This window comes from Pelobates fuscus, chromosome 10, assembly GCF_036172605.1.
Source record: "Pelobates fuscus isolate aPelFus1 chromosome 10, aPelFus1.pri, whole genome shotgun sequence".
Taxonomy (NCBI): domain Eukaryota; kingdom Metazoa; phylum Chordata; class Amphibia; order Anura; family Pelobatidae; genus Pelobates; species Pelobates fuscus.
In genome coordinates, this window is record NC_086326.1 from 30,022,059 (window position 1) to 30,048,346 (window position 26,288).

Here is a 26,288-nt window from a genome sequence, read left to right on the forward strand (position 1 = left end):
ATAGATTTGGAGAATATTCTATGATAATAGATATAGAGAATATTCTATGACTATAGATATAGGGAATATTCTATAACAATAGATATAGGGAATATTCTATGACTATAGATATAGGGAATATTCTATGACTATAGATATGGAGAATATTCTATGACTATAGATATGGAGAATATTCTATGACTATAGATATGGAGACTATTCTATGACTATAGATATGGAGACTATTCTATGACTATAGATATGGAGAATATTCTATGACTATAGATATGGAGAATATTCTATGACTATAGATATGGAGACTATTCTATGACTATAGATATGGAGAATATTCTATGACTATAGATATGGAGAATATTCTATGACTATAGATATGGAGAATATTCTATGACTATAGATATGGAGAATATTCTATGACTATAGATATGGAGAATATTCTATGACTATAGATATGGAGAATATTCTATGACTATAGATATGGAGAATATTCTATGACTATAGATATGGAGAATATTCTATGACTGACTATAGATATGGAGAATATTCTATGAATATAAATTATTAAAGGGATGTTATGCCTTGAGAATTGCATCAACATGAAATGGATATTTTCTCACATGCCTGAGAATAAATCAATGTTTTGGAAACTCTTGCTTTTAGTATTGACATAAAATGAGTTTTATATTCCTTATCCCCCCTCCTCCATGTTATTTCTTAGACCACGCCCTCTAAGTATCCCTGGGCTTCAAGCCATGCTGACGTCACTGTGAGCCCTCTCCCTTGTCTCAGCAGAGGACAGACTCAGTCTCATGCTGCAGGGGAGGAGTGAGTGTGATCTGCAGGGTAGCAGTAAGTCCTGGAATCTTTAAATATAATGTAAAGGCATTGTATACTGTCTGGCATTTGAGGGGGGGGAACTCTTACAGAACTGTAGAAATAAAAAGTTATGTAAAGAAGACTAATTTCTACAACTTAAAAAAAAATGCACATTTCTTTCCCCAGGGTTTTAGAGAAATCTGCATGTTTCAAGTTTTCCTACCAGCATTCCAAACAGCTGAAAGTACTTTGCTAGTGAAGAAAATAGACTGATATTTCAAAACCTTTATGAGATTGTGTAAAAAAAATATATATACATAAAAAAATGCTGTACAATTGCAAAATATTGATATTTGACATGCATTAGATAGAAAATACAGTGTGATGTGGGGGGGGGGGGGGGGGGTATAATGTAGACCCCCCCAACTGTAGAAGAACTACAAGTCACTGACAGTCTATTTCAAGGCTGTCAAGGCATCATGGGAGTTGTAGTTCTGGGAGAGGTAAGAGGTCTGCAGTTTGCCCTCTCCCAGGTGTATACTAAGTTTGAACAGTGGCAATGTATTTTCGGAAATCTCAATCCCAAAGGCCACGCCACTACTACTAAGCTCTGCTCTAATAATAAAATCTGCAAAATGAAAAGTCTCCCCCATTTATGTTTAGCTTTCCTCCCCTTTAATCTAATCTTTACAGCAAATTGCAAGTCTGCTGCTCTATTTAATTGTATTTAAACACCTTACAAAAACACATAACACCAAAGTAAAATAGTTTGCTATATGCTGGTGTTTTTATTTATTTTGGTTTTATCACTGGATACTTTTTACCTTGATTTATGTAATTGTAAATGACATATAGGGGACTACACTGACTTTTTAGCTGTAATTAGTGTAGAAAAGACACATGCTTCTGTGCCTTCGCTTTCATAGTGTTCCTAGGGCCCCGTACTATGTATTACATATAATCACCTATTTCATATGAAGACTGGGCTGGGTACTGTTAGGGAATGCATTGGTTAATAAATTGCTATATTTGGCAAAAAGGTTGATGGTAATTTTGTATTTTTGGTACTTTCATTGGTGTGTTAATAAACCGTTAATTATACTACTGAAAAAATTGTATAATTCGTAAAGTAAAAGGACTTTTGTATTTCCACTTGTGAGTCAGTGCACACAATGGGGTTCATACATCAACAAGAATCGTCATGAATTGAAGTCAGACTTACTAAATTTAGGCTGGCTAGCTTGACTTTAAAAATTGAATTGCAAGCTTTAGAACAAAAAAAAAACAGATTTGGAAATTCCCAGCTGGGCTATAATCACAGAAAATTCACTTTGCTATTGGATCTAAGTTTTACCATAATTTTCTGATGATTGGGCCTTATCAACGTTACGAAGGATTTCATGGCGCCGTTTTCTTTTTCTGAGAGATATGCATAAAAATAAACTGGCTATTTTTTTTTTATTTATAAAAATTGATGTTTTTAAAGTGGCTGAACGTATTTGGCTTTCGACTGTCAAAAAAATCCACGTTCAGATGTATCGAAATTTTCTCAGTTTTGCTATTGATAAAAATGCTTACATTTTTTATTTACCAATTCACCACATTTCTCAAAGCCATAAGTCGTTACCACAATATTATCCAGGCCTGCTATTGGCATATTTCAGATGATATACAATATATCCAGGTGTTGTTTAAATAAACAATCTGGGTTTTTCACAGAACTGTGAATTCGAGGTTTTAGACCACAATTGACAAGTTTTGAAAAATCCTCTAAATCAATGTTTTAATTTGACTTATTTTGGCCTTAATTTTAGAAATTCACGTTTCAATTTGCGACACTTAACACTTTAGTAAACAACTTTGCTAATATCTAAATGATATGCCAACGTAGTCAATATTGGATTGTAAAGGCTTTAAGTGAATCTTCCTTAATTAGTCTTAACCATTCTCAAGTCTGAGCCTTTGAACCAAAAGGTGTATAACAGGTCTCTGTAAAAATAGCTGCCCATTTATTCTGTCTGGTGGGTCTGTAGACTTCATGTCAGTTTGTGAAGTCTGGCTTAACCCCTTAAGGACCAAACTTCTGGAATAAAAGGGAATCATGACGTGTCACACACGTCATGTGTCCTTAAGGGGTTAATTGTAGAGCAAATGTTGCCCTGTGTCGACTGATTGTGCCTCTTTCTGTTTAGTTTAAACTGACTTTGATCTATGTCAGTGTAATGTCCTATTTTCCCATAAAATCATGTCTCCCCCTAACCTGGCTGAATCTGCCACATCTCTCCATCAGTTAAATTCCTTCAGTCCATTTACATTAGATTCCATCTGACGTGCATGCTGTTGTAGTGTAATAAACTCTTAAATTACATTAAAAGAAGTCCTTTATCTTTAGGACACAGAAGTAAAGTATTAAGCCTGGATAGTAGTGTGTCACTACTTGGAAAATCCGGATGAGATCATGTGTTTCTCTGCAGTGCTTTGTAATGATAAGAAGATTATCAACGATTTAAAGGAAACTAAACTTTTAAAATAACAGGGGGTGTGAGGAGGGTTAGTACTTTAATTATAGATGACTACTAAGTATTAAAGTCACATACTTCCATACCTCCTAACATATAGTGGTATGAATGAAGGACATGGTGTGGGACCAGCCGTGAGGGTGACACAGTGGGCTGGACTGGATAGAAGAGGGGTACAGCCTGGCATGCCTCCCAAATCAGGTCTCCCACCATAGGTTATTACATTGCTCTGGCATGAGCTTCGCAAAGGGAGAGCTCGTCTAATGATGCCCTCGTTAAAGATAAATACTATGGTGTCTCCAAGAGCGGCAAGACAGGAGTTACAAATCAAGACTGGCCTGCCAAATCCATGACTGTTGGGTGCTATGGGCTTTTACTTTCTAATACATAAGATACCAACTATGAGAGATGCACACTGACAGCAGTTAGAGGTGTGTGTGTGTAGCACAATCATTTGCTGTAGAACACTGTAGAATGAAATGTTCTATACATTCAGTGTAAGAATGCTACTTCATCCACTCTGTTGTAGTAAAACCTTAATGGGATTGCCATTAAATATGAGGACTGGGTATCCCTTCTTTGCACCTGCGCCTTTGTGTTTGCTTTCTGATTTGTTGATTGAATTGCTAAAGTGCTACTGTATTTCTGCTTACCAGCAGTTCCATTATAACGTCAGAAAGGATTGATTTATGGTCAAACATATTTTTCCATGAGCATTCAAAATAGTATTTTATGGAAAAAGATATTAAAGAAGAGCTATAGCGTGTGTTTGGGGATGGTGTCCTATCTTTTAATGTATTATTGATAAGACACTAAACATGCAAAAAACTTTAATTAAAAATAAAATCGATACTTGCCGTTTAAAATTCTCTGCAGATGAACCAGTTTGGTGGATCTGCCTACAGCTACAGGCAGATGAGGTGACATTTTGTCATCAAGCTAATATGGTGACCAATGGTCATGTGACCAAGCTCATGTATGCCTTTCTTACAGAGGGATAAGCTTTACCCTTTGATAATTAGGTCATTCAATACCTTTACAAGTCAGGAAATAGATAACCACTTCCCCCTATTGCCATTCCTTCCTGTTCCTTCTTGGCTGTGCTACTGAGCAGATGTGGGCTAATTTTTATCATGTTGAACTGTTACTGTCTGTTGCTTCCTTTTCTTCCTTGGTGGATGTGATGTTGAACTTGCAGCAGTGAGCCATTACTAGATGTGAAGGCCTAACCGTGGGTGAGATCATGAAAGAAATACCGGCACTCCAAGGTTTTCAATCTAAATGAATCTTCTTTATTTTCAAACCCAGTCAACGTTTCAGCTCCTCTACGGAGCTTTCATCAGGACACATGCAAATTCATGCGACCAGAGTACCAGGTATATATTTTTTATAAGTTGGAGTGCAAGAGCTATCTATCATTTTATATATATATATATTAAAAAGGGTTGTTGTTCCGTGGGTCTGGGCAGTGTGTTTGTGATACATTTATAGTATTGTGTTGTTGCCTTCTAATAAATACCTTTTTAATGTAGACGAACCTTGTGTAATATATATATATATATATATATATTAATTTGGTAATGCAGAACAGCAGAGATCTCCATTCAAATGTGTTTATCTACTCTATAGGACATATATTCTTTCCCCAAGTCTAGTAGGGGTTTATGGGATAAATAGTTTATTACTTCGGATGAGTGGAACTGCTCTACCTGGGCCGCAAGCAGTTTGCACATCGCCTCGTTCATAGTTTAATGAACTGGACTACGTGAATCAATCAGCAGAACTAAGGTCCAAACATATACAATCAGTCGTTCGGTTCTAGCTTCCGGGAAAGGAGGGAGCCCAATCCAAGTTGTGCATGCGCATTGTGAATTCACAACATGGACAAATAACAAACTGCTTAGGCTGCCTTCTGAGTGACAGCTCTTAGGGGCTGTCTTAGAGCTGCAGATTTTTTCCCTTAAATCGGTGCATTTCTCCATATTTTGAGATTTGCTGCAGCTAAGGTTATGCAATATTGCAAAGATGTGACAATGCTCGGTGTGACCTTTTCTTAATCGAGAATCCAACAAAACAATCCAGATTTTGGTGCATTGATTATTGGAAAAGTCATGGCTAGTTTTGGTGTGACGTAGCTAGGTTTCCATTTCCTTTTTGATTTTGTGGGTTTCTGTTGAGAAAACAATTGTTCGTGCAAACTTAGAAATGGACTGCTCTTGAATTGTTTGTTTTTTATACTATTTTGGAATTTAACTTGAAAATCAGGTCTTTAGAAATAAGCCATACTCAAACAAAGATCCTGCTTAGCCAAACAACTCATTTCACCTACACATTGCTTTGTGAATTGTCATATACAACACGCACAATGTGTTATATTCTGAACATATTTATTGTACTTTAAATACACTTTGTGACGATTATTCCTGTGGAACTCTGGTAGAAATTCAGACACTCCAACAATACTGAAATCCTACAAAAGAGGAACATTAAGATAGAAAAAAGAGGGATATGAGCCCAAACTAGGGACTGTCTCTCCTAAATAGGGACACTGGGGAGGTAAGCGGCAAAAAAATTAAGTAAAACCCATAGAGATAACTAATACAGCAGATGTATGTACATATATCTAACTGTGTAATCCCAGACTGTTTATTTTGAAAAGCCATATTGTGTGTTTTGTGTTTTTTTTTCTTTCGAGGTAACTGCTCAAATATCTCTCAATCACACAGGTTTGTGCGTGTATGTAATACTAGACGGTTGCATGCCAAGAAGTTTTCTGTTTGGCCTCAGGTGTTAATGTATTCACATAGCAGGGGCTTTAACCCATTATTGTCACAGCCTAATCTTTTGCTTTTATTAAAAATAATACATCTTAAGATAAAAATAAAATGAAAAACTCATCTGTTAAAATCACAAGTAATCCAGTGTTAGGGGAATCTCTTCTCTGCAGCCAATTGACCTATTTTGAGAATATTAATACTGATGGTCTGTGGTCCCATCAGAGGCGCTGCGGAGATGTTATCAGAACTATGGCGCACATATTGCAGTCGCAATAGGGAAGCATTTAACCCTATTTATAAGATACATTAACAGCGTTCACGTCATCATGCTGTGTGTGATGCTGAACGTGAAGTCAATTTGTAGAAGGTATTCAATAATAACAAAGTATTTAACAAGGAATTGTACAATCCGATTACTCTGGTTTCCAAGTACGTCCTGGGGATGTTATTTTTGCCCAACATCCAGTGGATGTTACTACTGCCCAATTTAATTAGGAAGAGCCTTTAGTTGCTGGCTGATAATCACAAGAAGCGCGGTTTTGGACAAATGCAAACAGTGACGTGTGCCAAAAACGTCCTCTGAAAGGCAATGTTTTACATTGAGCAAAAAAAGGGATAGTATCTGCACACCAACACCGCTTCATTAAGTTGAAGTAATGTTGGAGTTTTGATTGTCCACTAAAGAATAATTGTGGTATTATCTAATTTTGTGTTATCCAAGGTTTCTTATTTAGTTCACCTACGCATATTATCTACAACTCTTCAAAGGACAGGTAGAGATTTGATACTGTATAAAGTGACCTTTCCTCTTTTAAAAAATCAACACCCAAAAATAGAAAGATTTTCCTCAAGACAATTGTCCCTTATCTGGTTATCCTAAAACACAGCAGTCCCCAGTTACCCATGACTTAAAGGGACACTATAGCCACCAGAAGAACTACAGCCTATTGTATTTGTTCTGGTGAGTATAATCATTCCATTCAGGCCTTTTGCAGTAAATACTGTCTTTTCAGAGAAAATGCAGTGTTTACATTACAGCCTAGTAATAACTCCACTGGCTACTCAACAGATGGCTACTAGATGTGCTTCCTGGGGCAGTGATGCACAGTGTGAATGACATTCAATGTCTCCATCCTCTGCATGGAGACACTGAATTTTCTTATAGAGATGCATTGATTCACTGCATCTCTATGAGGACTGTGTTTGACTTTTGCTGGCTCTGCCCCTGATCTGCGTCCTTGACAGTCTCGGCCAATCCTATGGAAAAAAGCATGTTTGGCTCGGACTACCACTTCTGATGATGTCAGCAAAGCAGGCAATTCAGGGGCAGAGGCCGCAGCTGCAGACTGTCCTCCTGCAGCCAGTCCGACCCTTTCGGGCCCTGTGATCATGTTTACATTGCGATCACATGACTGGTCTGGCGGTCTGCTGATCTGCATCCAGGGTGACTACCTGGGTTGTCAGGCAGTCCCCCAAACACTACAATAAAGTTTGAAGAAAAAAAAAGTTATTTACAGTTTATCACTAAACACACCGTTTATCATCAGTGAAAGGGATAGCTCCGCCCACGCTCCTCCCCCGCCGACGTCAGCCGGCGGGGGAGACCCAATGCCATGCGCGGCAATGAGCACGCGCGCATTAGACCTCCCCATAGGAAAGCATTATTCAGTGCTTTCCTATGGGGATTCCGGCGACACTGGAGGTCCTCATGCATAGTTTGAGGATGTCCAGCGTTGTTTAAAACACTTTTCGTGTTTTAAGAACCCCGAAGTCCCTCTAGTGGCTGTCTGATAGCCACTAGCGGAGGACTTAACCCTGCAAGGTAATTATTGCAGTTTAAACCCTTAAGGACACATAACATGTGTGACATGTCATGATTCCCTTTTATTCCAGAAGTTTGGTTCTTAAGGGGTTAAGGGTTTAATGTAATGCGTGAGACAGAGAAAGTGACTTGTGGGAGCTTGTCTTTTGCTGTAACTTGTCGTTCCACCCTAATTTAAAAGCAAAAAAGCACAGGCAACGTGGTTTCAAATCTTAAAAACAAGAAGGGAGAGCAAAGTATTCTTAAAAAGAAAAAGAAAAGTGATATAAAGTAGTTAAAGTGGGGCAATCACCATGGTAACCAGTGGAACTAGAAGACAAATTTTTTTTGGAAATTACTCTAACTGTGCGTAAGAGGGTGATTTGTGCATTAATGAAAAGCTGATCTGACAATATATTTTCAGTGCAGTATGTTCACAATAAGATTACCCTTTAGTGCAATTAAATGTTTACAGGATGATTGGTCACAGCTACACCCATACAACCTTCATTCATTGTCAGGAATTCCAAGTGGATTTCAAATTTAAGGCCAAAATAGCCGAATTGAGTAGTAGCCACTATAGGTGTTCCTAGGTATTACAATGCCTACAGGAACATGCAATACTCATCTGAGCAACTACATTAAGCTGCAGTTGTTCTGTTGCCTATAGTGTCCCTTTAAGCTTATATTTCAAAAACTCACAATTACACGTTTGTTAAACATATATGTAAACACAATAAAATCCTGTTTAGTGACAGTTCTCCTTTTAAGCATGTGCCCTCTAAGACCCTTACTGTGACCAATCCTGCACAAGGGTATAAAATAGTATACTGTTAGGCTGGAAATCCTTACACCAGGGTCTGGAAACCCTTACGCTGCCATGGACGTATGCACTCACACATTTCTGCTTTCCTTTGTCTCTGTAATCAGCTGCTGGGAATAATCAAAGAAGTAAGGCAATTTACATGGATTATCAATCGGCATTCAAAGGTTTTAATTCGTAGTAAATCTCATATATATATATATATATATATATATAGCGCCAGCAACTTCCGCAGCGCTGTACAATGGGTAGACTAACAGACACGTAGGTGTAACCAGAGAAATGGAACACAGGAACAGAGGGGTTGAGGGCCCTGCTCAATGAGCTTACAAGCTAGAGAGAGTGGGGTATAGTGACACAAAGGGTATAAGCAGAGCCCGTGCAAGGACTTCTGTCTACACAGGCGAAGACACATTTTGCTGCCCCCAAAATGTATCTTCACCTGTCTGTCTAATATTCCCACTTTTGCCCCTCTTACCCATTCTTTTGCCCCTTTTGTGCATCTTACCACCTTTTTCTCTTGTTTTCCCTTTTTGTATATCCCCTGTTTGGCATTATTTTTTATGTGTTTTGTGTATTCATCCCACTTTTCTTTACCCCCTTGCGTCACACACACATACTGCTTACACACACACAGTCTCTTACACACTTGCACTGCTTATACACACTAACTGGCTCTAACAGACACACACACACTGACCGTTACACACACACACTGACCATTACACACATACTGCTTACACACACTTATACACACACAGTCTCTTACACACTTGCATTGCTTATACACACTCACTGGCTCTAACAGACACACAAACAGTCTCTTACACACACTGCTAATACACACTCACTGGCTGTAACACACACACAGTCTCTCACACATACAGTCTTTTACACACACACACACTAACTCTTACACACAACCACACTATATGTGGTTGATGTCACATATCCCAGCGGCCTGCAGCTCAGGAAGAGATTTGCCGCGGTCGCTCCTCGCTGTTCCGCCCCCTTTCCTCAGTGGCTGCACGTTTCCCAGCCAGCTGCAGAAATTGACCGGCGGGAGCGGAGTTCTCCGTGCTCCCGCCGGTGTAGCGTTACTCACCTTTCCACGGGGGCCGGCCGCGGTCCTCTCTTCAAGCCGCGCGCGGTCCTGCGGCTGCACGAGCCGCGCGGCTCATCCGACGCTTCAGACAGGAAGGCGGGCAGTGACCGCGAGATGCGGTCACATGTCCCGCCTGAATCTAAGAGCGCGCCGCGAGTCTCGGGCGCGCTCTTAAAGAGACAGTGGGAGCCTAAATTGCCAAAAGGCTCCCATTGGCCCCTGTCATCCCACACACCCCATACACTTACCTTTTGGGGGTGTGGAAGTGACAGGAGCCAATCACATTAGTTTTGAGCCTATTTATACTTATCCTTTTCCCTTAGTTCCTTGCCCTATAGTGGTTTCTGTCTCAGTTCCCTTTAGCGCTTGTTGTGTTCAGTTGTGTTCCTCCGTATTTGACCTTGGCTTTGTATTCTGACTTCGTTTTCGCTTTATCCTTGTCTGTTCTGTTTGCCGGCTTGCTGTTTCCTGTGTACCAGACCCCGGCTTGTCCTCGTTTACGCTGTCTCTTTGTGCCCTTGACCTCGGATTGTTCCTGACTCTGTACTTCTATATACGTCGAGTCCGGCCATTCTAAGGTCCGGTAGACGTATCTCACCTCTGTACTGCCTTCTGTTTAGCTGGATCCTGCGTGTAGGGGTATATTCTCGTTACATTACGATAGGGCCATGGACCCCGCAGATTTAGCTCAACAGATGGCGTCCCATGAGGCTAGATTTGTAGAGCAGGATCACCGAATGGATCAGATAGCCCAGGTTCTCCAGACGCTCTTAGCTAGAACCATTCCAGCAACCACACCTAACCCTCCTACACCCCATCTTCCTGAAGTATCGACTGTGCCTAATGCTTCGGCCCATTTAACACCTCCCCCTAGGTATGGAGGGGACATGCAGAGGGTTCATTAACCAAATAGAATTCCACTTTGAGATGTATCCACGTTCATTTCCCACAGAGAGGTCTAAAGTTGGGTTCTTTATGCACCAACTTACTGATAAAGCCCTTGAGTGGGCAAATCCTATTTGGGAAGCTAATGGACCTATGGTACATGATTTTCACTGTTTTCTTACAGCTTTTCGCAGAACCTTTGATACTATGAAAAGGTCTAAGAATGCCGCAAGAGCATTAATGAGAGTCAAACAGGGTTCTAGGTCTGTGGCTGATTACGCTATTCATTTTCGTACCCTTGCCTCACAGGTAGATTGGACCAACAATGGGTTAACTACGGCCTTCATGGAAGGTTTATCAGACTCTATATTGGATGAGGTAGCAGCTAAGGAGCTTCCTATTGCCTTAGAGGACCTTATTGACTACCTCATCGATATAGATAATAGGATTTGTGACAGGCTCTATACTAAGAACAGGAAAAGACGTTTTGTTACACCTATTCACCCCAGAGCTAATATACCGGAGAATGTTAAAGTATCTGAAGAGGAACCTATGCAATTAGGGGTTGCCAAACTCTCAGATACTGAGAAATTACATAGGAGAAGGGAGGGACTCTGCCTATATTGTGGTAAGAGAGACCATATGGTAAAGGAATGTCCTTTGCTCCCGCAAAACTCTCGCACCTAAGACCTTATAGGGGACTGGCCTTGGGTGTGATTTCTAAGTCTCCTACATTGCCTCCTAACCGACTGCTTCTCCCTGTTTCTTTACATATGGGAGAGAATTGTATAGTTGAAAACATATACGCTCTGGTTGACTCCGGGGCAGCTGAAAATTTTATAGACTCTGGTTTTGTAAAGAAAAACAACATTCCCATCAGAGAGAAGGAGATACCCTTGGCCGTTGAGGCCATAGATGGTAGACCATTAATCTCTCCTGTAGTTACCCATGAGACTGCACCGTTACACATGTACACAGGGGTTTTACACTATGAAGCCATTCGGTTCCAGGTCATCACCTCTCCCTCTTCACAGTTAGTGTTAGGGTATCCATGGTTACGTGCCCACAATCCCATTTTTGACTGGGAGACAGGGCAGATAAAATCATGGAGTGAAGCCTGCCACGAGTCTTGTACTATTGAAGTCACGCCTGTGAATACTATTAATGTTCCTACCATTCCTCCTTTGTCTACGACTATACCCTCTCAGTATTTATCTCTAAAGACTGTCTTTGATAAAAGAGAGGCTGACAAGTTACCGCCTCACAGACCCTACGATTGTGCTATTGACTTGTTGCCTGGCACTATACCTCCAAAGGGCAGGGTGTACCCTCTATCGGTTCAAGAAAACCGTGTCATGGAGGAATACATCAAAGAATCATTAGACAAGGGATTTATTAGGAGATCCTCTTCTCCGGCTGGAGCGGGGTTCTTCTTTGTATCAAAAAAAGAAGGTGATTTAAGACCTTGCATTGATTATAGGGGTCTTAATAAAATCACCATCAAAAATGCTTACCCTATACCATTAATAACAGAATTGTTTGACAGGCTCAAACAGGCTACGGTATTCACCAAACTAGATCTTAGAGGAGCATACAATTTGATACGTATAAAAAAGGACCACGAATGGAAGACAGCATTCAACACTAGGTCAGGTCATTATGAGTATACCGTCATGCCATTTGGGCTTTGCAATGCCCCAGCAGTATTCCAAGAATTTATTAATGATGTCTTAAGAGACTTTATTCACTCATTTGTTATTGTGTACTTGGACGACATTTTAATATATTCTACAGACTTACACACTCATCACAGACATGTTACGACCGTTCTGAAGACCCTTCTTGCTAATGGTCTTTATTGTAAACTAGAAAAATGTCTATTCGACCAATCCGAAGTCCAGTTTTTGGGGTATTTGATTTCCGCTAAGGGTTTTCGTATGGATCCCCGGAAGCTCGCTGCTGTCATAGAATGGCCTCTGCCGCAAGGTCTAAAAGCCATCCAGCGTTTTCTGGGTTTCTCTAATCATTATAGACGTTTTATCAAAGGTTTTTCGTCTATTGTAGCACCTATTACTCGTATGACAAAAAAGGATGGCAATACTCGTGTCTGGTCTACCGAGGCACTTCAAGCTTTTGACTTCCTTAAGACTACGTTCGCCTCTGCACCTATTTTACAGCATCCTGTCCCCTCATTGCCCTATATACTTGAAGTTGATGCTTCAGATATCGGGGTAGGTGCTGTTTTATCTCAAAGAGAGTCTCCTGAAAAGCCATTGCATCCTTGTGGCTTCTTTTCTAAACAAATGTCCAAAGCAGAGAAGAATTATGATGTGGGTAATCGCGAACTCCTTGCTATCATTTTAGCACTCAAAGAATGGAGACATTTGTTAGAAGGCACTAAGGATCCCATCCTCATATTTACGGATCATAAGAACCTGTCCTACCTTAGCGAAGCTAAAAGATTGTCTTCCAGGCAGGCTAGGTGGTCACTGTTCTTGTCCCATTTCAATTATATAATCACCTATAGGCCAGGTGATCGGAACACTAAAGCGGACGCTCTGTCCAGACAGTTTGAAACTATTGACAAACAGGAGATTGATGTTACTCCTGTCATTCCCCCAGACAGGATAATAGCAACTACTGTATTGTCTATTTCCTCGTCCCTCTTGCAGGCCATACAAGCGAAACAAAGCATGGCACCTAGCGAGAGGCCTAATGATAAATTGTTCGTTGACGTTCCCGAGAGACGGGATATTCTGTCACTATATCATGATACTAAGACTGCTGGACATCCTGGTATTTCCAAAACAGTGTCAGCTGTTTCTCTGTATTTTTGGTGGGATTCCTTACGAAAGGATGTCACTGACTATATAAGTGCTTGTACTACTTGTGCCTGTATGAAATCCTCTCGTAGAGTTCCTTGTGGGCTGTTGCATCCGTTACCCGTTCCCGAGAGACCTTGGTCCAACCTATCTATGGATTTTATTGTTGAATTACCCCCTTCGAATGGTAACACAGTCATCTTGATGATAGTTGACCGGTTTTCCAAAATGGCTCACTTTGTGTCTCTTCGCAAGTTGCCCACATCCAAGGAACTGGCCCTTATCTTCGCTAGAGAAGTATTTCGGTTACATGGCATTCCCTTATCTATTGTGTCCGATAGGGGTAGCCAATTTATTTCCAGGTTCTGGAAAGCCTTTTGTACTGAAATGGGTATTTCTCTCTCGTTTTCTTCCGCTTACCATCCCCAGTCTAATGGAGCTGCTGAACGTACCAACCAGTCTCTGGAGCAGTACCTCCGTTGTTTTGTGTCTCACCATCAGGACAATTGGTCTGACCTGCTTCCTTGGGCTGAATTTGCTCGGAATAACGCCACTCATGATTCTTCCGGCAAAAGCCCTTTTTACGTCTATGGCCAGCATCCCGTTGTTCTCCCGGCTGCATTCTCCTCACAGGGCATGCCAGTTCTGGATGAGCATTTGGCTGGTTTGCGTGATACTTGGGAGCAGGTTCAGCGTTCTTTGGTTGACTCTGCTGCTCGCCAGAAGGCTCAGGCTGACAAGCATCGCAGAGCGGCTCCTTCCTATGTTGTGGGGGACAGAGTTTTGCTTTCCACGCGGAATATTCGCCTCCGGGTGCCTTCTATGAAATTGGCTCCCCGCTTCATTGGTCCTTATCGTATTATACATAAGGTTAATCCCGTTTCTTATGCCTTGGGTCTGCCTAAGAATCTGCGCATACCTAATGTTTTTCACACCTCGTTGTTGAAGCCTTACGTATGCAACCGCTATACCCGGCATGCTCCTCCTCCTCCTCCTGTCTCTGTGGAGGGTCATGAGGAATTCGAAGTGTCTGCTGTTCTTGACTCTCGTTTCCTTAGGGGTCGGCTTAAGTACTTGGTACATTGGAAGGGTTATGGGCCTGAGGAGCGCAGTTGGATTTCTGCTGATACTGTTCATGCTCCCCGCCTTGAGCGTTCTTTCCATTCACGTTTTCCTGCCCGACCTAGTCCTGCCCGCCCGGAGGGCGTGTCCTCAGGGGGGGGGGGGTACTGTAGCGTTACTCACCTTTCCCAGGGGCCGGCCGCGGTCCTCTCTTCAAGCCGCGCGCGGTCCTGCGGCTGCACGAGCCGCGCGCGGCTCATCCAACGCTTCAGACAGGAAGACGGGCAGTGACCGCGAGATGCGGTCACATGTCCCGCCTGAATCTAAGAGCGCGCCGCAAGTCTCGGGGGCGCTCTTAAAGAGACAGTGGGAGCCTAAATTGCCAAAAGGCTCCCATTGGCCCCTGTCATCCCACACACCCCATACACTTACCTTTTGGGGGTGTGGAAGTGACAGGAGCCTATTTTGAGCCTATTGAGCCTATTTATACTTACCCTTTTCCCTTAGTTCCTTGCCCTATCGTGGTTTCTGTCTCAGTTCCCTTTAGCGCTTGTTGTGTTCAGTTGTGTTCCTCCGTATTTGACCTTGGCTTTGTATTCTGACTTCGTTTGCGCTTTATCCTTGTCTGTTCTGTTTGCCGGCTTGCTGTTTCCTGTGTACCAGACCCCAGCTTGTCCTCGTTTACGCTGTCTCTTTGTGCCCTTGACCTCGGATTGTTCCTGACTCTGTACTTCTCCTATATACGTCGAGTCCGGCCATTCTAAGGTCCGGTAGACGTATCTCACCTCTGTACTGCCTTCTGTTTAGCTGGATCCTGCGTGTGGGGGTATATTCTCGTTACAGCCGGTCACTCTGACATTACTTGCGCCCCGTGGATCCGTGCGCCCTATGGCGACCGCTTGTGCCACCCTATGGTAGCGCCGGCCCTGGGTATAAGTAGGGGTAATGAATTAGGTTGTTAGGTATTCAATGAGAACTTAGTAGGTTATTTTTGACAGTTTCAGTAAGGGGTATTGGGGGGTGAAAATGAAACCACGCTAACAGTTTTTAAATGATATGCTTTCCTGAAGAAGTGAGTTTTCAAAGATTTTTTGAAGGAGTGGAGACTGGGTGAAAGTCTAACGGAGAAGGGAAGGGAGTTCCACAGAAGAGGTGCAGCCCTGGAGAAGTCTTGGAGGCGAGCATCAGATGTGGGAGTACGGACAGAGGACATACGTAGATCTCCGGCAGAGAGCAGGGGCCTCCACGGGACATACTTGTGTATTAGGGGATGATAGGTAGGTTGGAGCCGCATTATGTAGGGACTTGTAAGCAAGCACCAGAATCTTAAATTGAGCCCTATATCTAACTGGAAGCCAATGTAGGGACTGACAGAGGGAGGAGGTGCGGGTGGACAGAAAAATGAGCCTCGCCGCTGCATTCATTATTGATTGCAGCGGTGCAATCTGGGAACACGTAAGACCACTGAGAAGGGGATTTTAGTAGCCAGAGTGAGAAAGAACATTGGCCTGGACCAGCACGTTATCCGCATTCGGGTTTAAATAAGGGCGGATGCACCTGCATGATAAACAATAAATTAGGAGACAGCAGAAAGGAACGGACACCCTTGCAAACATAAGGACTGGGACACAAAACTCGGAGATCTGAGAAATAAACACAACTTGTACATACCTACACCCAACCAATACACTCAAGACCACTTCCCATACTGTGACTGCTTCCCCAAAAGTGACACATACGTCCAATAATATAACCCTAATGAGAGTTTATAAACCCGATGTGAACATATCGTAAAATGATCTGAAGGACCTGTGAGTCCTACATAAGCAAATTTAACGTGCCAATAGTTACAGTCTATATTGAGACCTGCGAGTCTCATTGTTTGATTGCTTAACTGTTACATATATATGATGCTTTGGAATTATAACATGTACCAAACACCAATAAAAATCACATTTACTAGAATAAGGGCTGATGCGAGCTATGTTTTTGAGATGGAAGCGGCTGGATAGATAGAGAACAGTAGGGGACCAAGGACAGAACCTCGGGGAATGCCAACAGAGAGTGGTTGGGGGAAAGAGGCAGAGCCAGAGAAAGAAACACTGAAAGAGCGCTGGGAGAGGTAGGAGGAGCACCAGGAAATAGCAGTATCCCGTAGACCAAACTTACGGAGTATGAGAAGAAGCTGTTGATGATCAACAGTATCAAAGGCAGCAGAGAGATCAAGGAGAATTAGGATAGAGTAATGGCCACGAGATTAAGCAGCGATTAAATTGTTGGATACTTTGGTCACAGCTGTTTCAACAGTGACGAGCGTGGAATCCAGACTGAAGCGGGTCAAGCAAAGAGTTGGATTCAAGGAATCTGTCAATCTCGCATACACAACTTTCTTGGAGGCAAATGGCGGTAGTTGGATGGGGAGTTGGGGTCAAGGTTGGGCTTTTTCAGAATTGGCGTTATGGTTGCATGCTTGAAGGGTGAAGAAAATGTGCCAGAGGAAAGGGAGAGATTGAAAATTTTAGTGAGAGGATACAGAGTGCGGATGAGATATAAGGGAATAGGATCGAGGGAACAGGTGGTGGGGCAGGAGGACCGGAGCAGAGCAGAAACCTCTTCCCTTATAGTAGGTGCGAATGAGCATAGAACTTCACCTACTACAATGGTTGATGTATTGGAAGGGGAGGGAGAGAGATTAGAGATCTGTTCCCTGATTGTAAAAATCTTCTCAGTGAAGTGAGTTGCAAAGTTTGAGGCGGACTGGGTGGTAGAGGGAGAGGGAACAACAGGGCGAAGGTGAGCATTAAAAGTGTGAAATAGTCGTTTGGGTTGGTGAGACATGGTGCTTATGAGGGTATTGAAGTAATTTACTTTTGCAGAGGAAAGAGCCAGAGTGTAGGAGCGCAGCATAAATTTATAGTGGATGAAGTCAGGTGCAGAGTGAGACTTTCTCCAGCAGCGTTCAGCAGTTCTGGAACATTTTTGGAGACCCAATTAAAACGTGCAGGTGTTAGAAGGAAAATAAAATGAAATGGCGGGTGGTGAAGGTGATAATTGGTCACAAATCTAGTGTGGGGAAGCCACTGTCATGAGGTTAGAAGGAATGCTCTTTTTTTCAAGCAGGATGTTTAGAAAAGGCAGGGAAAGCTGGTGTCAACCTCAAGGACACAAGAACAGAAAAATATTGTATGTTTCAAAAAAAATGCGAGTTTAACCCTTTCACGGCATTAGTATCTTGTATTATAATCAGGCTTACTGACCATCCAGTCTTTCAAGCTATGTATACAGTAATACTTAAGCTATGTAATCATAAATACAGAAGTAGAAAGCAGGACATGAGACGGACACCCTGTAACCTATATATATATATAGCTCTGTATGTCTAGGGGAATATTCACTAAGCATTGCATAGGTAAAACAATTTATTTCCATCATATACCTAATGTCATTTCAGTATTGGGCCTTTACAAATGTCCCTGCAGTTAGGCTCAAAATACCCTATAATAACATTCTTTGGCTTTTCTAATTTATTTTGAAAGTGTTTTTTTTATTTTACAGACTATTTTGCTCTTAAATGTGAGATTAATTTTGAATTTGATAGCAATTCTTCCTTTAGTAAATAACCTTGATAAAGATGTTGTTACAATACTGATGTTACATCAGTGTTACAATACAATAAACCCCGGCTAAACTAATAAAGGGTACAATTTAGAGACTGTTTGGTTCCCAGAAGTATTTGGAGACCCTAATTCAGCTTAATTTGCTTATATAGTGTCACAGCCATTGTCAGAATGATCTCATTGTCTAATTTACTGCATTTAAATTTCAAACAGGAAACAAGAGTAACTAGGGAAGCTGCGGGCACCAGATTGGGTATAAATAGAGCGCAGATAGTCTGTGGGTAGCATATTATATGCCAGTTAAATAATTAACTATTTTTTTTGTTTCCCTTTTTGCATTCTATAGAGTGAAGATTTACCATTTCTCAAGCAACCACGCCATAAACCCAAAGATATACAATGGCGGCCTTCATAGCCGAGAATTTTAAATTCCTCGCTCTTTTTTTTAAAAGCAAAGATGTTATGATATTTAATGGACTCGTTGCCCTCGGAACGGTGGGCAGTCAGGAATTATTCTCAGTGGTCGCTTTTCATTGCCCTTGCTCTCCAGAGAGAAATTACTTGTATGGACTGGCTGCTATTGGGGTCCCGGCCCTCGTATTATTTCTCATTGGGATAATGCTAAATAGTCACATGTGGAATATGGTAGCGGAGTGTCGAAGAAGGGGGATAAAGAACTGTTCTGCTCCGGCAACATTCTTATTATTTGGATCTGTTGTTGGACGGGCAATGGTGGCTCCCATCACTTGGTCTGTGATTTCACTGCTTCGGGGAGAAGCCTATGTTTGTTCCAGGAGTGAATTCCTTAATCCTTTGTCATTTCCAGATGTAACTAATTTTTACGGACCAAATGTCATGGCCAGAATTCCCTGTAAGGATGCCTCAACCAACATTTTGGCCTTTAGAGAAGATGCAATAAGAAGATTAACGTATGAATCTCAGGTAATATGTTGTTTTATGTGTACGCAATTTATATATTTTATATTGTAGTGGCAAAAAGTTCAGTTCTTTGTAGCTGGACATGGACCTCCCTGACCATTTGTGCTGGTAATGATGCCACTGGGTGTTAGAGGTTTCAATATGACAGCATTGAAAGTCATGTTTTCGTGTTTGCAGATGACACAAAACTCTGTAAAATAATACAATGTGAGCAAGATATTACTTTGCTGCAGAGGGATTTAGATAGACTGGGGGACTGGGCACTCAAATGGCAGATGAAATTTAATGTTGAAAAATGCAAACTTATGCACTTCGGCGTAAAGAATACACAAGCAACGTATACCCTTAATGGAAGCGAATTAGGGATAACAACACACGAAAAGGACTTGGGAATTGTTATAGACAATAAACTATGCAACAATGTGCAATGTCAATCAGCAGTGGCCAAGGCCAGTAAGGTATTGTCATGCATGAAAAAGGGCATTCATTCTCGGGACGAGAATATAATTTTGCCTCTTTATAAATCACTGGTAAGACCACATATTGAATATGCTGTGCAATTTTGGGCACCTGTTCTAAAGAAGGATATTATGGCATTAAGTGCAGAGGCAGGCTACAAAATTAATAAAAGGAATGGAAGATATCAGCTATGAAGAAAGGTTAACAAATTTAAACCTATTTAGTTTAGAAAAACGTCGCCTGAGAGGGGATATGATAACATTATACAAATATATTCGGGCCAATACAAACCATTGTGTGGAAATCTATTCACAAACCGGACTTTACATAGGACACAAGGTCATGCGTTTAGACTGGAAGAAAGAAGATTTCGTCTAAGGCAAAGGAAAGGTTTTTACTGTAAGAACAATCAGGATGTGGAATTCTCTGCCTGAAGAGGTGGTTTTATCAGAGTCCATACAGATGTTCAAACAGCTACTAGATGCATACTTGCAAAAACAGAATATTCAAGGATATAATCTTTCAATGTAGGGTAATAACTGCTTGATCCAAGGATAAATCTGACTGCCATTCTGGGGTCAAGAAGGATTTTTTTTCCTAGCTTGTTGCAAAATTATGCTTCAGACTAGGTTTTTTGCCTTCTTTTGGATCAACAGCAAAAAACAAATGTGAGGAAGGCTGAACTTGATGGACGCAAGTCTCTTTTCAGCTATGTAACTATGTAATAAGGAATCCCATCTCTGTCTTATAAAACATTTTTTCTTTAAGTTAAAAGCAGCCTTGTAACTGTTAGTGTAGAACTTACATAAGAGGTTGTCCATTGAACTTACACCTAATGGCTATAAAACAGCACTACAAAAAAAAACCTCTGTTACTTAAACGCTTACATTAGAGTTTGCAGTTTGTTTCTTTTTGGGGTGTTTTCTGTCTCGCCAGCAGATGTGACCTTTGTTTTTTTTTGTTTTTTTTAAACCTTTTTATAAATGCTTTATATCTTGCATTGGACATATTTTACTTATTTTAATTGTCGGCTTATTAAATAAAACAAAAAAAAACCTGGTAAAGGTATGTATCAGCTATATCTCTTGCGATTTGTGGTGTGCTTTTGGGATATACAGTAGAATTTTGTTTGTGTGCTATTCAGAACATTCCTGAATTCTGCGTATTGCTTAAAGGGAAACTGTCATCATTTTTTATTATTACTGAAAATATAAGGTTGTGCATAATAGAGCCTGTGTCTGCAATATTTAATAGTGCATACATAACTTATTATAACTCATTTTAGTACATTTCCTGGCTTCCTCTACCTGTGCAAAAGCGGTCATCCTTAGCCCGCTAGTCAGAATCACCCCTTACCTGCAAGTGTAGATTTGTATTTGTTTTGTTTTTTTAACGCTCTGTGCTTGCTTATTATTTCAGGATCCAGGAATACACTCTATCTAGCTTTTGCTTTTCTGCATGTTTTTTGTTCGGATAAGCTCTGCTTCTGATCAAAGAGCTTAAAAATAGCCACCCAATTAATGAGGAAACCCACTTTTGTTTTGTTAAAGATTTTTCCTTTAACCCCTTAAGGACACATGACATGTGTGACATGTCATGATTCCCTTTTATTCCAGAAGTTTGGTCCTTAAGGGGTTAAGATAAAAGCAGTTCTAGATAAAATCTAAGTCAGGACATGCAGTAAAAATAAGTCTTTATTTGTATATATGAGTACAAGATAAATATAAAAAAAAGTATGATCCTTAAACACAGCGTCATTATGCCCACTAGTCTGGTACTTACATGAGTTAATCTGATTGCGAAACTCCACCAAGCGTGCAGCGCATGGGTAAAAATAGCATTGCATAGTCTGTATCACTTTCATCTTTAAATCACCAGGAAATCATGTCAGAAGATATGAACAGATTGTCTGTGCATGGATTCGTTAACATTTTCAGAATTTGATAAACCAGAATATACATGTTAAAATGCACAAGCTGACCCCTTTTTACTTTTTGTATAGGTACATTAAATACTTTGAGTAGGTTAAATGTTATAGGTTGGGTGTATGTGTGTGTGTGTGTGTGTGTGTGTGTGTGTATATGTATGTTTGTGTATATATACATATATATTTTTATATATATATTCATACAAACAATTTTAGGCATTCAAATAATGCTGTTATAAAACTCTTAAATGCTCAGCACTGGGTGCCATTGATTGTTCTATAAATTTGTGCACTTTTTGTGTTTTTGAAAATAATTCAGCTGCAGTCTAAGTTTTTCACAATATCTCATTTATCTATTAAATCTTTAACATTTTGTCATGTGTCTCAGAGATTTTATTTTGAATTGTTACTTTGTCAACAAAGTGACTTAATGTCCCACCACCTGCTCTGTGTAATATCCTGTGGTACCTCGTCTGTCCTTGTTTGTTAACAATAGAATGTGAAATTTACTGTCACCAACCTAACACACTTTTTGTTGTAAAAAGCCTCTACAACGGTCACATGCTACCAACTTTGAAGAGTACAGGAGGTATTTAGCACATTAGTAAAAGTAACACAGGAAACTGTCTAGTCGATTTCGGACAAACTCGGACAAACTCTCCAAATAACAGTGTAATCACATTTTGATCAACAAGCTATTAAAGCACGACTGTCACTGTCTGGAGACTTTGCCAAATTCACATAGACCCCCTGACAGTGACATCACTGGGGGAGACATGTAAAAGTGAGTTTACTTAGCTGAACCTGTCCCTTGCTGGCACCGCCATCTTGATCCGGCGGGTCCCCTGCAAAGCCACTTTAATAATTAAATTTTTAAAGCTCTATTCTGCCTTACTTAAAGGACTACTATAGTGCCAGGAAAACAAACTCGTGTTCTTGGCATTATAGGGTCATTAGGTTTCCCCCACGCTCAGGTCCCTGCTCCCGCTGGGCTGAAGGGTTTAAAACCCCTTCAGCCAATTACCTTTCTCAGGCGAACTCTCTTCCCTCTGCCGACATCCGCTCCGAATGCGCATGCGTGGCAAGAGCCGCGCGCGCATTCAAACCGCCCATAGGAAAGCATTACTCAATGCTTTACTATGGACGTCCAGCGTCTTCTCACTGTGATTTTCACAGTGAGAATCGCGGAAGCGCCTCTAGCGGCTGTCAGTGAGACAGCCACTTTTCTCTGAAACTGCTATGTTTTTAGCTGCAGGGTTAAAACTAGAGGGACTTGGCACCCAGATCACTTCATTGAGCTGAAGTGATCTGGGTGCCTATAGTGGTCCTTTAAGCATGGTTTTTCTTAACAGACTCGTGTGTTTAATTCACAAGTGATAGTGAGGCATATTTTAGCTATGGCATTTCTAACCCATAGGTTAATCACTTTTGTTATTTTTGTACAGTTTCTGTGTGTGTATTCTTTTTTTAGGTGCGTTTAAAGCAAAATGAGGGTACAATTAAATGTATACTTTCAAATGGTGATATATTTTTTTTTTTACATTTATTTTATTTATTTTTTCCTACTGGCAAATATTGCAGAATGGTGGTGTAATTAAGATACTTTAAAAGTGTCTGTTATTTTTATACATATTACAAAACAAAATTTTTAAGCCTAAAATAAAGTTAATTTTTGTTCTCACTTCCATTTTTTGCAAATGTACTAATGTACACACAAAACACTAATCCATAGTGTCGTTGCACTGCTTTACTTTGTTCGCAAAGTAAATAATTCTGTGGTCAGGATCTGCTGGTATAAATGTTTCAGTTATAACCAAGATTGTCCAAGGCTGCTGCTGGACTAATACATTCATTTCTTTATAATAACAGAAAAATTATAGTCCAATAACAATATTTGGGGTTAAGGACACACATCCACTGTTTTTGAGGGCTGTTTTCTTTATGAAATATATAGAGTTTTGAAGCCATATTGGACAATTTTGTTTGTCGTCTACAGTTGGATAGGAAATCTTTTTTGATTGGTTTTAAAACATTTAATAATTAGCTTTGAGCCTAAATGTGACTGTTGTCCATGTAATTGCACATAAATCTGTATTGGCCAGTTTTTTTCAAATGCAAATTATATTTTGTAATTCTACATAATATAAATCATTTATTTCCCTTCTCCTTTAGTTCCTTGGATGGATGGTGATTGGAATAGTTGCATCGACAATATTTTTGGTCAAATGTTTGCAACATTGTTGTTCACCTTTAAGTCACCATCAGGAGGCCTACTGGGCTCAATACCGGAGCTGTGAGAATGATCTTTTCAATCGTACAGCTGAAGTCCATGCGAAGGTCTTAGCAGCCAGTAATGTCAAGCAGTTCTTTGGCTTTGTTGCTTTGGATAAAGATGAGAAGGAAATGGTCCATGATTACCCAGTGGATGAGACACAGACAAGTCCTCAGTGGAATGAAATTACTGGTGTCTACTTGTACCGGGAAAACAAGGGCTTCCCATTGTACAGCCGTCTCCACAAATGGGCAAAGAAAGTAATTGGGAATGGTATGGATCCGGATGGACGTGAAATGGCACTGCTTGCAGTGTAAACCTTTTCATGGACTTGACTTCTTAACCAAGCGTACTTCATGTTTTTCGGGGCTAATCACTGGTAACCAAGGTAATGGTGTTGATGGGATGACATGGTGGGACAAATGAAGAGATGGTTTGGTCATCGGAACTTTGAATCCAGAGACACCATCTATTGAGTGTAAAATGTTCACAAGTTGTTATCTCTTTACATATCTTGCAACGGACAATGTGCTGCAGATATTTGAGATATTAAACATGTCCTATAAGACTCCAGTTCCTGGCTAGGGATGAATGACTAAATGACTGCTTTAAAAAGGTTCTAAACTTGGAACAGCATGACTCCGCACTAACACCACACAGAGAATACTTCTGATAAGATAATATATAAATATATTTATTCTTTTCATAAACTACAGACATTCTTTTCTAAGAGGGTACACGTGTAGATCAAGTGTGGCCAGAAGGTCCACAACGGTGTCTAGCCTCTATGATGATTTGACATAATGCTACAACAGTGGTTAATTTACCCTTTGACCTTCTCTGTGGTAGACAATATATTGGTATGGATGCATGAGATAAATATGAAAAAGAACAAAACACTGAAAACCACTAAAGCACTTCAGAAAAGTGTCTCCCCATTGTCAGATAGCCAGAGGGTGGTTACTCTTCCTGTCCGCTTTGTACCCAAACCAAAATGTAAAGCAATGCTTCTCATAGTCCTGCGTCCCGCGTATCTCTATGAGAAGCATTCTGTTGGCCAAGAGAAGATTTGTGGAGATGATCTCATAGCGAGTGGAGCAGAGATGTGTCAAGGAATTGTCTTTTTTTGGAGGGGAGAGCCGTGGTTGGCATTAATCTAAATTGCCAATATGCCACTCCAGCGTTACAAACAAAGGTATTTATTAAAAAAGCTTAATTGGTCCTATTTCAGCTGTATTCAGATTGAACTTTATAAAAAACATTGTTAACTGCTAATTGTATCTGAGTTCCAATTAACAGCTCCTCAAGCTTACTTCAGGACCAGTCAAGGGCTTCTCAGGTCCAAACTGGCAAAAAGAAAATGCTGAGCGATAAAAATTCATCTGAATATAATCGGCTCCGAAGAGAACTCCTCACAGTTTGGAATTTAGTAAAAAAAAGTCACTTGGGTTAAAAAAAAAAATATTTTTCTATAATTAAAACCTTGCCTTCATGTCAAACTATAACAGGAACAATATTTAACAAGCTCCCAATCAGGTCATGATGATTATTTATATTTTCTTCCTTTTTCCAAACTACCACGTGTTGCCTCCGAATTCTTTTTAGAGACCTTGATAAAGGCGCCTTTTAAATGTACACATCTTGGTGGACTTTCCAATATCTATATTACGTTAGAAAGACAATCATTGTTATTCACCAATTTGAGAATTCAAAGTAAATTTCAGATATAGGAGCAAAATAGCCAAATTGGGAAAAGTTCTCTAAGTCAGTTTGGCTACTCCACCCTTAAATCTAAAAGTCACTTTTAATTCACACTTTAGTAAATGGCCCTGAATATATAAAATAAATATCTGCATGTTTATCTTTTGCAAGTAGTTTCCATGTTGTTTTCCTATTCTTGTTGTTGTATCAGTTTTTTTATATCCAGGATTTGGCACTGTCGGCGTGTCCTCCCTTAACCCTCCCCGGGAGCAATCTGTATGACACACATACAATTATGCTCAGTCTAATTTCATTGAAAATTGTAATATTACTCGTATATGCCTTTTGCAGTTTCTCGGCTTGATCTCTTTAATTAAAAATTGATGAACACAGCAGGGCTAAATCTTTTACGTTACATTTATTTCCCGTTATGCTGCACAGAAGTGTCTTTGGTTAGGGACACCTGATGAGATTCCCTTTTAGACATGAAAGATCCATTTGTATTTTTGTGTTCATGTTAAGACTGGTACTTTTATAATTAACTTTATTATAAACCATATTTGTCCTTCTGCCTAGAGTGTCTTTAACCGTTTACGTGTGCATGTGGCATACATACAGTATCGCCATTGCAACACTAAAATTAATGATGTTTTGCAAATAACACTGTTAAAACCTCAGGAATTGTATGTTTCTCGTTATAAATTTTGTACATATGTTTTTTGTTTTTTTTAATGCATGCAAGTTTTACAATAAAATATTTCATATT

General features: G+C 40.3%; 1 protein-coding gene across 2 annotated transcripts; it reads left to right on the forward strand.

Moving 5' to 3' along the window:
- Positions 1-814: 814 nt before the first annotated feature.
- Positions 815-26,288, forward strand: CALHM2 (calcium homeostasis modulator family member 2). Of its 2 annotated transcripts, none has more exons than XM_063434971.1 (3): positions 815-846; positions 18,571-19,166; positions 23,722-26,288. In XM_063434971.1, exons 2-3 carry the CDS (start codon positions 18,624-18,626, stop codon positions 24,136-24,138), a joined length of 960 nt encoding a protein of 319 aa, XP_063291041.1. In that variant the 5' UTR covers positions 815-846; positions 18,571-18,623; the 3' UTR covers positions 24,139-26,288. The 2 variants fall into 2 exon arrangements, with proteins under 2 accessions (XP_063291041.1, XP_063291042.1); XM_063434972.1 differs by lacking the exon at positions 815-846 and adding an exon at positions 855-873.